Source organism: Clarias gariepinus, chromosome 4, assembly GCF_024256425.1.
Source record: "Clarias gariepinus isolate MV-2021 ecotype Netherlands chromosome 4, CGAR_prim_01v2, whole genome shotgun sequence".
Lineage (NCBI taxonomy): Eukaryota > Metazoa > Chordata > Actinopteri > Siluriformes > Clariidae > Clarias > Clarias gariepinus.
The window spans coordinates 17,889,865-17,903,793 of record NC_071103.1 but is presented as its reverse complement, the minus strand read 5'-3'; the positions used below and the strand labels follow the sequence as shown (position 1 = coordinate 17,903,793).

At 37.0% G+C, this 13,929-nt stretch overlaps 1 protein-coding gene across 2 annotated transcripts in view; it reads right to left on the bottom strand.

Moving 5' to 3' along the window:
- The window catches only part of mroh1 (maestro heat-like repeat family member 1), a 33,033-nt gene extending 19,392 nt beyond the window's left edge, over positions 1–13,641 (bottom strand). For both annotated transcript variants that reach the window (XM_053494140.1, XM_053494141.1), the window contains exons 1-16: positions 13,433–13,641; positions 12,942–13,037; positions 10,213–10,358; positions 8,250–8,381; positions 7,991–8,153; positions 7,555–7,653; positions 6,772–6,923; positions 5,722–5,862; positions 5,077–5,169; positions 4,578–4,656; positions 3,754–3,867; positions 3,442–3,515; positions 2,160–2,282; positions 1,498–1,605; positions 641–785; positions 40–83 (exon numbers count right to left, since the gene is read on the bottom strand). In XM_053494140.1, coding sequence (XP_053350115.1) covers positions 40–83; positions 641–785; positions 1,498–1,605; positions 2,160–2,282; positions 3,442–3,515; positions 3,754–3,867; positions 4,578–4,656; positions 5,077–5,169; positions 5,722–5,862; positions 6,772–6,923; positions 7,555–7,653; positions 7,991–8,153; positions 8,250–8,381; positions 10,213–10,358; positions 12,942–12,972 — 1,644 coding nt within the window. In that variant the 5' untranslated portion in view covers positions 12,973–13,037; positions 13,433–13,641. The remainder of the gene's footprint in view (positions 1–39; positions 84–640; positions 786–1,497; positions 1,606–2,159; positions 2,283–3,441; positions 3,516–3,753; positions 3,868–4,577; positions 4,657–5,076; positions 5,170–5,721; positions 5,863–6,771; positions 6,924–7,554; positions 7,654–7,990; positions 8,154–8,249; positions 8,382–10,212; positions 10,359–12,941; positions 13,038–13,432) is intronic.
- Between the last annotated feature and the right edge of the window lie 288 nt (positions 13,642–13,929).

The following is a 13,929-nucleotide window of genomic DNA, read 5'->3' as shown; positions in this document are numbered from 1 at the left end:
TATTATAATAGATGCCAATAATTCGATACATTCACTTACCAAAAGCCGTGTTGTTAGTATGTATGGAGAGGGAAGATTAGACCCTATGGGGACAAAATAGAAAGACAAGAATATACAATGAATTGGAAAAATGGCAGATAAGGGTAAGACATGCAGTCACTGAATTTAAAATAATTCCAATAAACAAGTAAATAATCAATAAGATAAGAGCTCAGTTTATCCTTTGCTGCTGTGAGAAACAATTATCCTCCATTCTAAAACCTCAGACCTATATTCGAATGATAAATATGGCTTTTGGTTCAACTAATTAGAACCAGACAGTACTGGCCAGCCAAACAACTGTTAATAAAAACAAAATGTCTGTAAGCTAAATGTTGCTGCCAAAAAGAAGTGGAAAAAAGGCTGCAAAAAAAAGGCACCTGGCCAGGACTATGAGTGTCTGTAGAGTCAGAGTGTGTATTTATGCAATGGCCTGGTTTAACCGGCGCAGGGTAGCTTAGCCAGTGGAAAAGCCCTCTTCTCTTCTGGCACAGTATTCATCGCTGACATCTAAATTGGGTTTATATGTATGTATCTAATGCTGGTTGTGTGTGTGTAAAACATGTAGTGCTTAGTCCCTACTTTGATACATATTACTCACCTGGTGCATTGAAGTTGATAATGAAATTGGGTTCCTGGGCTGATCGCTTCTTACTGGCCAGCAGGATAAGACTTTTGCAGAGAGGTGTAGTGGCATTGAAGTACTGACTCGGGGTCAGGTAGCACAGCAACATCGGCCACAGCACCTACAGCACACAAACTGGCTTGTTCACAAGGGTTAAACACTGCATATGACCTTCTGCAAAAGTAAATTTGGTTTTCTTTAACTTATTAGAAGCTTACGTGTAAACATCGTATATAAATAATGAGTCAAATTACTGCTCAAGACCAAATTCTTAGCAGCTATATGTAGCAAATGTAGTCATAAATTAAGATCCTGAACACAAAGTGACTAAAAATAGCCTCTCTGTCTACACACTTAATAAAACTCTCTGCGTGCCAGCATGATGACATAGCTCTGTCATCACCACCTCTGTTAACGTTGGGAGCTACACAGGAAAAGAGCTGTCATCTTCCAGAACAAATATACACACACACACATACACACACACACACCAGACACTGATATTAGAGGGCTGGTGCTGCTGATTCCGACTGAAAGTACAATTTATGGTTAAACATTCATGAAGTTCCTTCCTGGTGGTGTCATGCAGACAATTTATTTCACCAGGCTAAAACACTGCTCAGTGCTTACTAACCTTTCTCCTATGCTAGTCTGACTTTATAAAAAACTGCAGGTTCACTGTAATCATATGGGCATGTTACTGAACAATAAAACAATAAAAAGTTCCTCTCCGCATTTTAACATTCACCAATGATAATTACAATCGTATTAAGATCCATTCCTAACCTTCTGGCCATATGTCAGTATGTGTATTTTTTGTCTACAACTCTCACATCAGTCAGACGGCCCACAGTCGTGGTGAAGAGATGGAGTGTGTTATCACACATGCTTCTCAGTGCCTCGTTAGTCACCTCCTCCGGATCTAATGGACGTTGTCCCCGCTGCAATCCAATCCCAAAAAAATCATTAGCATTTCTGCTCAAAAGCAACTGATATCAAGCATGTTAGCATTTAAAATGTAGCCTATCTAATAGTTTTATATAGAACAGATGAACCAATTATATTTTATTTTTATTAAATTATCCTTTAATAAATTATCCTCAGCTGGCAGAGATAAACAAAAATAAATCTTAAAATCTAAAAATAACTAAAGAGAATACAAGGACATACAAACATAAAGGCTACATATAAAAGAACTGAAACTGTTCTCTACTATATATAGAACCAAGACATGGAAATTCTTATTATATCTATACTTTGTAAGTTAATAGTACACATAAAAACACATTATTTTTTAACAAGCCTGGTGCTATGCAGGAAAAAAAAATGCTTATGGGATTGTAATAACTTCTTAAATAATTCAGTAATCAGTGTTTTGTTAGATGTCAAAAGACATCCATTTTCTAATTTGTATCATTTACCTAACCCCTCCCATTTACCATAAAGCAACAAGATGAGCATCCCCTTCGAAAGTTAACCTATAGGAGCTACATACATAGTAAGTGTCTGACAGGGCACAGTGCTGAACGATAAAGCGCACAAGCATGTCTCCTCCCTCCAGCTCCAGGTAGCCATGGTGAGCCATTGCACTGATGACTTGCACAACTCTCTTCTTTACCTGCACAGATAACAACCAAGTCAAATCCAAAAACATCCAAGATACATGCTGTATCTACTGTACATGATATAAATTGTGCAGTTTGATTTTATTTTTTGTCCCAAACTTTCATTTTCACATTAGGTTAAGCTTTAATTCATACTCGTAATTACACTTACTCGTAATTACACTTATTGAGAATTTGTAACACCTACACATTTATGTAGCTATCTTATAAGCCAATCATGTGGCAGCAGTGCAGATGCAGGCCAACAGCTACACGTATTGTTAAAAAAAAATCATCAGTACAGGGGAAAATGTGATCTCTGTAATTTCGACCATGACTTGAATGCTAGTGCCAGACAGACAGCTGGTGTGCATACTGAAATGCTGACTTCCTGGAATTATATGGCACAAGAGTCTCTGGGGATTACTCATAATGATGCAATGAATGAAAAAACATGCAGTGTTTTTAATGATAGAGGACAAACCTTTTAAGATGACAAGTAGCTTAGAGAACCACTCTGTACAATTGTGATGAACTAAAAAACATTCCAGACCGCACAACATGTCAAATCTTGGGCTACAACAGCAGGAGGTTCCATGTACATAATTCTACAAAAAAAAGCTAACATTCCAGTGGAGACAGTTGAGATCCACATAACTAGGAACAACCTAGCCTGGCCTGAAGATGGTTGGGTCAGAATTTGGCCCTGTGTCAACAGTGCAGACTGGTGGAGGTGGTGTAATAGTGTGGGGAATGATTTCTTGGTACACTTTTTTTTTTAATATCGATCAATCATTGCTTGAAGCATAATATTTGAGCTTTGTTGCTGATCATGTGCATCCTCTTCATGGAAACAACTTATCATTATCTAATGGCTACTTCCAGCATTGTAATGCATCAAAAGTCTTCTCATACCAGTTTCTTAAACATGAAAATATGTTTAATGTTCATCAGTAGAATTCCCAGTATCTGGACGTAAGAATATGTAGGAATTGTGTGATGCAATCATGTCATCAAATAAATGTTTCCAACATCTTGTGGAATCCGTACGAGGAAGAATTTAGGCTGTTTCGAGAGCAAAAGAAGGCACTTCCCAGGATTAGTATAGTGTTCCTAAAAAGAGGGTTTAGTGGGAAAAAGCCTGAAAAAGTGTCCAATTAATAAAACGCTTACCTTGTTGCTATGGTCTGCTAGAGGCTGTCTTATACTAGTAAGTATAAGATGTTTCTTGTTTTCCATTATAGAAGCTACAAGGAATAGACCAATATAATACAGTACGTCTTAGTAAAACCCATCATAGCATGTTAAAGAAATAATTGTGTTTATGTAACATACATGGTTAAATTTTTTAGATAATTTAAATAATGATAAAATAAGTGTTTTAATTCACTTAAATACACATGATACATCAGACAGCACTGACTTGTTAAATCAGGAGCCCCCTTAAATCTCTTAAAGTTTAATCTGTGATGATGACAGACTCACTTGTTGAGTTGATGAGGTGTCTGAGTACAGCCAGGGAGCCCATTCTGTTTCTCTCATTATTGTTCTCCAGCCTCTGCAGGACAAACGCCATCAGTCGGTCTGGGAATGCATTGGCTGTGTCAAAGAAAGGGAAAGCAGAAAATATTACGCTAGGACTAGGACATATAGTTTTGTATTTTCATTGACTAAACAACAACAAATGCAGATATTTATTAAATATTATTTAATAAATATTATAGATATTAAATTGATTTATCATCTATTTATGTTTGGCTTCTGTGGGAAAACATCTTCGAAAATGAAAGATGTCCGCTGGGTTTAAGATCACATCCATCTTTCAAGGATCACTTTAATGCACAAACTTATTTAGAAATTATAAAACAATGACCAGCAAATGTGTTGCTTGTGCATTCAGAATTCATTTGGCTTACTTAGTATGCATCAAATACAAGTAAAACACCAGGAATTACAGTCACAGAAACATCTACTATAAAAGTTCTAGGAAATACTCGTCAATACAGTAAAATCTACTTGTGAAATGTCATTACAGATGTCAAAGGAGACAAGAGTAACTAAAGAATAACTCAACTCGACCTAATCCTCTCTCCCCAAGCAGTGCATTACAGCAGCAGTCACCTGACTGTGTGTACACACTGCACACTCATTATTCCAAAGCATTAACATTAGGTAAACATGTAAGAAGTTTGAAATTACTCTCTTACAGGGACTAAATGCTGCAGAAGTCAATGCTGCACTTAAATCCACTGAGTGGGAATCAAATTGAAACCAATCATTTAAATCGTAAATATCAACTGATAACCTACCAAGGATGGTAAAGCATCGTAGTACTTCATTGTGGTTTTTCACAGTTGGAGGATTATTATAGTCGACAGGTGAACACACCTGAAAAAGTAGACCAAGATGCAAACTTGATCAAATGTTTGTTGCCTAAAAAAACTAAGATTACAATAACTCTTTCTTTATGTGTTAAATGAGGCCAAATGTCATATACAGTTCAAAGTGCTTGAACCTAAAATGATGTGACCAATATATAACACATTAATAAATACTGATGCACTTTGCTATTAGATGTTAAAAAAGTGTTACAGACAAAGCTCTAATCTTTGTTTGCATTCTCACAGGTTTGCACATGATATGGGAGAGTTTTTAAACATGCCAAACCTGTTTAAAACTTGCTCTGTTGCAGTAAGAAAAATACTTGCACAAGAGTTATAGATGGACACAGCCCATGTGTGTCTTACACAAGAAAGGGAAAAGGAGAGAGAAAAAGAGAGAGAGAAGTGTAGAAAGATATTTTGCAACCTGTAGGTGCAGGACAACTAAAAGGTTATCCATTTGAGTCTCAAGCACCCTGCTGCCCATGTTCACAGATGCCTCCAGGACCTGGCAAAGGCTCTATACCACACACACACACACACACACACACACACACACACACACACACACACACACAGAGTACATATTTAAAATCCCACATACTTGAATAAAAATGATTTTAATATCTGATTATTCACCACTTAGCAGGTGAAAATATCTGAAATGTGGTCTACGATTTCTTTATATAAGATTACAACAAACATGAATATAAAATTATTGAGCTCATTTTTAGACAAACTGTACTCAGTTTCTTGTTTTATTGTAAGATAATTTGCCAGTTTTAAGCATTTATTTTATGAAAGAAATTATTTATGGGTAACACTTAACTTGGTAAAATGTGTATAAAAATAGTCTAAGTTATCTTATACTGTATTATATTATGGTATAGCTTTGTTTTAAGCTTAAATTAAAATATGTAGATAAATTTAAGTAGATTTAAGATATTTTCACTTAGTAAGATATCACTTTTTGTAGTGCATTAAAAGTATAACTTGCTAGGCCTGTAAATAAAGTGCTGAATCAGTGTTAGCAATGGGTTGGATTTAGTAAGTCTGTTGTGAAGAGCTGCACCTTGCTGATGATGTAGTGCTCAGTGTTTTTCTTGTACAAGCCAAGTATTGCGGGGAGAAGTTTAGGGAGCTGCTCTTCCAACTTGTCATGGGCCATCAGGTGAGTCATCAACCCCAAAGCCTCAGCTACAGTCAAGCGCAACTGCAACACACACATCACATCACATCACACATTCTTATGTGAGGACCATCCATTAAGCTAATTAATGCTATGCATGCAACCAATGCCTAGTTTGTATACATGAAAATAAACTTTGTCCACATGAACATGAAAAAAAATCAAGGCATGCCAAACCAACAGGTGGAGATATCACCTTAACTATAAGCCATGTGGGCCAATCAGAAATACGTCACACTCTGATGGCAAACACAAGAGATACAGAGCATGTGGCGCACGCTTTTTTAACATCATTTTAAAACACGAGTTGTTGTTTTTTATACATTTACCCAAGAAGGTGTTTTCTAAAAGGTCTGTTTTTCAGGGACCTTCTGGGTAGAGGCAGAAACAGTTCTTCATGGCAATGAGGCCTAAATGTTGAAAACATTCTTTTGGGATTCTGGTCCATGTTGACATTATTCATGCATTTCCTGCATATTTTTTTCAGAAGGTTGTCATTTGTGGCCATGAATGATTGGACATGGTCAGCAACTTTAATAAAATAGACGATGGCATTCAGGTGATGACTGACTGGTATTATCTTGGGCAAATATGCCAAAATAGTCCTCACACCATTATACCATTTCCACCAGTCTAAACTGTTGACACAAATTCTGACCCTTACCATTCATGTACCTCAACAGAAACTGAATACACATACGGTACAAATACAGTCAGTACAGGAAAAACACATGGTGCTGGGAAAAATTTAGTTTTTTTTTTTTTTTTTTAAGAATCCAACCTAAATGGGAAACGAAAAAATGTAAAAGCTTAAATACTGGCACACTTTCCAGCCTTTCCCTTAAGTCAATAACTTCTTCTCAAACAGTCTCCCTTTGACTGGCTAATTGAGTTAGCACTAATTGGTTTCTCATTCTGTCTAATTTACTGTACCTTGGCATCTCTGCTTTGTAGCCAGCTGTTGAACAAGATGTCATAAGCAGTATACAATTCACTGGAGAATGTGTCCTTGCGTACTGTGGGGTCTGGCGCTTTGTCCAAGTTGGCCAGGTACTCCAGAATGCTCTCGCTGAAGCGTGAAAGAGCTGAGGACAATAAGGACACTCCATAACGTTAAAAGCACAGTAAAGCCTTTAACAGCTAAAAAACACCCAAAATAAATCATATTAAAAACATATAGATTTCTTGCAGGAGATATACACTGATTAGCCACAATAGATAGGTAAAAGAACACCTAATGCATTACAGCCTGTCATGGATGGGGCCAAGCGGACAAAGATTTCAAGGTTGTTGACCCGACCTCCAAATTCCCTAGATTCCAATCCGATGGAGCAACCATGAGATACGCTGGACAAGTATGTCTGATCTATGGATGCTCCAAAAAGAATCCAGTGCTAACGTCCTGGTGCCAGACAGCAAAGCTCAGAGGTCCAATGGAGCCATGCCCTTTTTACGGTATATTCCTGCCTCGCACTTCTTTTTTTTTTCCTGTGTTTACTGAAAAGCCATCACAGCCACCATGATCCAGACCAAGATAAAGCATTTATATAACGGAAGATTAATAAATCAATATTTTATCAACAAAATTACCTCATGCTATCTTGTTTGCATCTATCTACTCTTTATCTTAATGCTGGTGTTGGCCTAATTTTCCTTCATCAAATCAGAATGATATCAAATATAAAATGAATCTACTCTCAGTCAACTTAGGCTTACCAGAAGAGAAGACCCACTTCATGTTGTCTTGCTTGGCGAGTCCTAACATAGGCAACATGGTACCCAGGATAGCGCTGAGAAACGGCACCATGCCATAAACTGCAAGTAGAAACACAATGTTCAGAAAATAGTGAGACTTTGACAGTGAAATAAAAAAAAAAGCAAGTGAATTGAGCCAAGCAAAAGCAAACATACTATTTAATTTTAAACATGATATTAAGATAGAAACTTAAACAATGCCATCAGCTAAGAAGAGATGGTAAACTCTACATTTAACATTCAAGGCCTCCTGGAAAGAATGTGAAAATCTGTCAAATAATCAACTCCATCACAGCAGATGTGTTTGAGTGCTTTGTAGGGAGTTAAAATGCGAACAGATGTGTAGTTTAAACAGGTGCAAACAACCTTGATACTCTTAATGTGTTTAAATATGTACCATTGGAGTCTGAGAGACTGGCTAATGTTTGGACCACAAAGTAATGTGGTAGAACCCCCGGCTGGAACTTGACAAGGATGTCTTCCATGATTTCATTGATATACTTGTTCCCTACTGCAACCAAAATATTACTAGCCGTCTGCTGCCAGTCAGGGACGACTTCCTGCACAGAAGGAAAAAAATGGCCAAAATCATTTCAAAGACTACAGTGGTGTTCAATCCTTGTTTTTTATTTTTATTTTAAAAGATAAACTATTACCTTAGATCTGGTCATTTCGTCTGAGGCCAGTGTAATGGTGGTCTTTATTTTAGGGTAACTGATTTCATCAATCTTGCTTTTTACCACAAGCTCTATGGTCTGCAGAACCAACACCCTGTGCCCAGACACCAGCTAAACAAGAGAGACACAGTTCATGTTAACTAATCTAGAGAAATTAAATACAAAAGGATAAAGATAAATAAAGATATAAATAAAGAAAGAATAAGATAAATAATGTACTTTTTATACCCCTCAATTGTTTGCATAAAACCTTTAGTTGTGAACATGTTTATGGCACAGATCACAACAGAATAAGAGTTGCCCACATAATGCGGCACTAATTACTAATTAATGCATACCATCTGATTTCTGGGTCAGCATTTACCAGAAAATTGCATCTTAAAATCCCTTATCTCCAAGACACTTTGTACGATAGCAAGCATGCATTAAGAATTCTGCTAAATCTCTTTTAAAGAGACAACATGTGGTGGAAAGAAGCCAGTGGAGGCTGCTCTAAAACTACAAGGGAAGCTCCGCTTCCTCTACTATGTCAGAAAATAAATACTCATATATGCACTGTCGTATTTATATTGGTTTTAATAAAAGTGCGCTAGAACGCGTTCAACTTCATGACTAGCTCGTTCAAAATCAGGTATTTATGTAGATTGTTTGACGCGATTTTCTTGTCATACATTTCCGTGCAGCATGTAAAACCCTCCTGCTACACTGGAGCTCTATGGGCAGCACAGAGAAGCTATCTTCACTGCAGAAAAGTTGAAATTGGATAAATGCACAAAAAATCGTCACTTCCAGGAAGGAGCAGCTTCTCTGGGAATGAATGGAGCAGTGGGCGGGCCAGGACGCTGGGCTGCTGCATGATGATTGGAGGAGCTGTTAAAAGGCGGAACCCCTTTTTTGATTGACAGCATGTCTTAAGTATACATCAGCGCTACAGAGATTCGAGTTCAGTCCCTTGCGGATTTGCAGGTGAAAGGGTACAACGAACTGCTGCACTCTGTATTGTTTGCTGGTGATATAAACCATTTTTGTTTGTACAAATCATTCTTTAAATAATAAAAAAAACCATATAGCGTTCTTGACTTTGCTCCTTGTTTCAGCATTGTAAAGTTTGTTCATTCATATAATTTAAGTAGCTTGTGGAAGTGAAAACTAGCCAGCTGTGCATAATGGCAGCATAGAAGGTGCTAATATTGTTGATCTGCTTTTGGCAAAACCATTTAGTAGTCTTTCTTACGACGAGAGACTCAGAATTAAATGGCAGGGCAGATCAATGCCCAAGATTGATCTGGTGCAAAAATCAGGAAAAAAATAACAGATCCTTTCAGCTCTTGGCCATGCCTCTTACTGTTGGCCATGCCTCCTGACGAAACCTTCTCAGGGAATGGGATGTGTTCGGTCAAACGTGGGTTTTGGGGATCCAGGGAAACTTTGACAGGGCATACAAAAGGCATGAAAAGAGCAAAGAACATAATGAGTTTTATAATGAAGCCCCCCACACACACACAAAATTGCATGGAATATTGTAGAATAATGTGACACAGATAATCAGAAAGTTCACATGCTGAGTCACATTACTGTAAGAAGTAAATGACAGATTTAATGTAAAGCCTCACTGCAGGATTGTCAACCTTCAGTAGGAATGTTTTCAACAGTCCTCTCGGACATTTAATCGTTGCACATTTCTTATATCCCATTGCCAGAAATTTCTGAGTAAAAGATTTCTTAATCACAGATCAACTGTGTTTATAAAGTGTTTATTTAAGACTTAAATATCACTGTCTGTTTCCTTTTTAAGGAAATTTCAAAGACTGGAAAGCACATATTACATTAAAATATATCTGCTAGTGCCACTGAAAGATGTTTGAATTTAAGGCCTATTAAACTGTCCTTTTTAAGTATTCTTAGCAAACATACAAAGTTAACATCAGCAGCATTGCCTGACCTTGGAGTGTTTAAGCAGGTAGTCCTGGCACATGGACAACACTTTATCCGGCTTCTGGTTCCCCAGTGTAAGGATGGACTTCCGAACCTGTTCTTGTACACCCACATCCTTATCATTAGCTGCATCCAGCAGAGCCAGGGTCACCTCTGAGCGTGCACACACACACACACACACACACACGTTCTTAAATATCCCAAAATAAAAAAAATAATAGAAAACACTAATAGGATAACCCTTTTTAGGGCCCTCATTGCAATAATATACCAGAAAACAAATACGTGTTTATTATTGCGGTACTGATACTGATGTTTGTCTTTATCTGATTAAATTTAGCCATTGTATTAAAAATTTTCTTAAAATCCCCAAATACTCTAGTCCAGTCACCCTCATGCCCCTATAGCACATGTGCATACACCTTGACTACCACACACATTCTATTTTATTATTATTATTTATTTTTTTTTTTGGCGCTAACATAAAATTTGATTTAAAAAAAAATCTTAAGCAAGCATTCATAAATACATATTCTGTTGCAACATGCATAATGATGCAACATGTCATAAAGACATGCATCTGACTAGGTTTTTAAGGGGAAAAAGATTTGCTGTGTCTTGTCTTGGATCACATTGTTATTGGATAGTTCCTGTTCAAGTTTCACGATGACATGGCATGTAACATCAGACAGTCAGTAACAGGTTTTAGTATTGCAAATACAACGCAACAAGCAATTAGTGCTTCTTCAAAAGCTCTATGTAAAAAAAATAATAATAATAAAATAAAACATTTTCTCTTACTCCTTCTACCAAAAGACAGTGATAATGTGTTAACGCTAGGTAGTCTAAAGTGATTATAGCACAGGCCAAAATGCTCCTAAGAGAAAATGCTCTTTGAATAATGTGGAGGCGTACCACACTAGATCATTTCTAAGATGCAATTAAAATGCATTTAATCTATAATAGTTTACAATATTAATTCCAAACCACAATGAATTCTGATGCAAAATCATAAGACCACTGGACTAATGACAGTTTATTTATGAGATACTTCCAAAATCAATTTACTAAAAAAACTGAGAAGTGGGATAATTTCCATTAAACATGCAGAACAAAATAATTTCTAAAGAAATGTAAAGGGAAATTCAAATCTATACTCTCTTAGACCCAGTGCAAATCTTGTCTGAGCCCAAAGTAGACATAGTCATCAATGGTGAACCAAAACTGGTACAGTAATAGTCCAAAACTACACTTAATTGAACTTGATGGGAAACATCACATTTCTAACCATCAATGTATTTATTTTATATGTAGTAAATAGTAAAAATTTTCTCTTGAAAGATTACAACCACTTTAACAATAGGGTTTTTGTTTGTTTTTTGCTTAAAATGTAAATCTAGACATGAAACTTCTCCTTTGGTGGCTATATTATACAATAGATGGAAATGACCAGGTTGCTTTCATACACACTTTCAGGGTGGCGAAAAGAGCAATTACTTATTCCTCAACTAAATGGGATAAGCTGTAGCATGATCAGATAAGCCTAATTGTATGATGTCTGTTATATACATTAACCTATGTGAGATATATTTTTTTTTTAATGAGCATAAATGTAAGCAAATCTATCAATTATTCCAAAACCCTGAAGTGGACAGATGCAATACTACACAACAGAGTATTTCACAGAATGACAAACAAACCATTAAACACAAGATTTCATGTCAGAATGCTGCATTAATCTGTAAACTGTCATATTGTGATGGTATGCTTATAAAAGATCATACCTATAAAATAACAGGTGTGGCCAATGGGTAAGTTCGATGTTACCCAACTTTGTACCAGCTGCGCTAACGTATGGGTCAATAGAGCCCAGTGTCACTTTAGGTAAATCTTTCGGCTGATCATGGTTTGTCTATATATTTCCAAGTACTGCCTCGCCAACAAAAATCTCAGAATGTTTCAGAATGGTCAAATTATTGGCCTGAATCAGGAAAAGAAAAATAAACAAAAAGATCTGAAATTACTGGAGTTGGATGACCTTGTCCTATACGTTATTAGAACCTGGAACTTAATGGAAAAATTTGGTCAGAAAAAAAAAAATTCATGACCTGAGATCACTTGAATGATTGGTGAAGATGCATATAAAAAAAATGAGAACGCTATCTTTAATAATGAAGGTAAGTGTGATGAAAACTCTCAGGATTTGGACCAAAAAGCTGTGGTCATAAGAAAGCCACTTATTAGTAAAACTAATCAGGAAAAAAAGTCTTTAGTTTGCTAACGAGCATAAAAACTTGACTTTGGATGATTAGTTCTCTGATGAGTTCAGATATTGACCCTACTCCAAAGTGATGGGTGCATCAGTGTAAGAACGGAAGTGCATGAAGAGATGCACAAATCATGCATAATGTGGTATGGCCTGGAGTTGTTTCAGTTGGTCCAGTCTAGACTCAGCAACGTTATGTGGCAATAAAATAAAAATCAGCCAATGACCTGACTGTACTGAAAAGGTTATCATGGTTATCTGTACAGTTTTTCTTACCTGGTGGCACAGGAATAATTTCCAGGACTCAGTTTGAGAAAGAATGGATGTGGGAGCACATAATCGAAATTAAAGGAGTCAAACTAAATCTTAAGAGTGTACATTATTGAGATGAATGTTCACTGGCAGAACAGATTAAAAGGAAGAGCAAATAAATGAGATATGATGGAGTGAAATGAGCTCAGTGTACTTACGCTCCACATCGCTCTCCTCGATGACCCCCATGGCGATGCAGTGGAGATCATCTAGCTGTACATCTGTGATTCCTGCTGGCCTTTAAACCCACAGCACTAATGAAGAAACACACACACACCCATAACATATGCATATGGGGGAGAAATTTAGTCATTAAAAAAAAAAAAAATCATAGACACAACCAGATATGAATGACAACTACACTGTGATACACTTCTCCTCCAGTCTTCTCTCTTTCACCAAAATCTAACATATTGACAGAAATATAAAAGACAACTGAGCAGAGATATACAAAGTCACGGGCTGCTTTGTCGGTTAGCCCGCTAGCTAACCGTTCACTTCCTCCTCAGTCAGATGCAAGTTAACGGCAGCTAGCAAGCGAGCTAACCCACTATAGCTTCTGACAAACTGCAAATTACACCTAACAGCTGTCATGCGGTAGACTTAACTCTACGCTTGCTTTATTTTTCGATACAACTGCCTCTTTCACCTGGAGAAAGCACAGCCAGGCAGATCCTCAGTCCAAAGCAGAAAAAGCAGAGCTGGCTAAATCCTTAAAACCCTGACGCAGGTCCTGTGACTCACAAATACAACGAACCAAACCGTCAAAGTTAAAAACCAGCTGATATTTTGTTAGTCTACATGACACGGCGCTGCTTGTAAACACCTATGATCATGTGATTCATGACTGCAGCGTACTACCGTACTAGTTAGTATGAGTGGCGCTCTGGTGGCCTGCTGCTGTATACTAATCTGCGGAGTGCGCAAGTGTACAGTCTAGCTCCGCCCTGGGCAGGTGGGCGAGTCCGAGCGCGCGGAACAGCAAATCATCACAGAGTACGAAAAAATAAAATCTTTTACCAAAGCATTTTATATATAAATATATTCAAATATAAATATGACTATCAAAAAAAGAAATACTATTATAATATAATAATACTTCATACGATCATCTTCAGCTATGACGTGCACAATGTGAATGTGCAG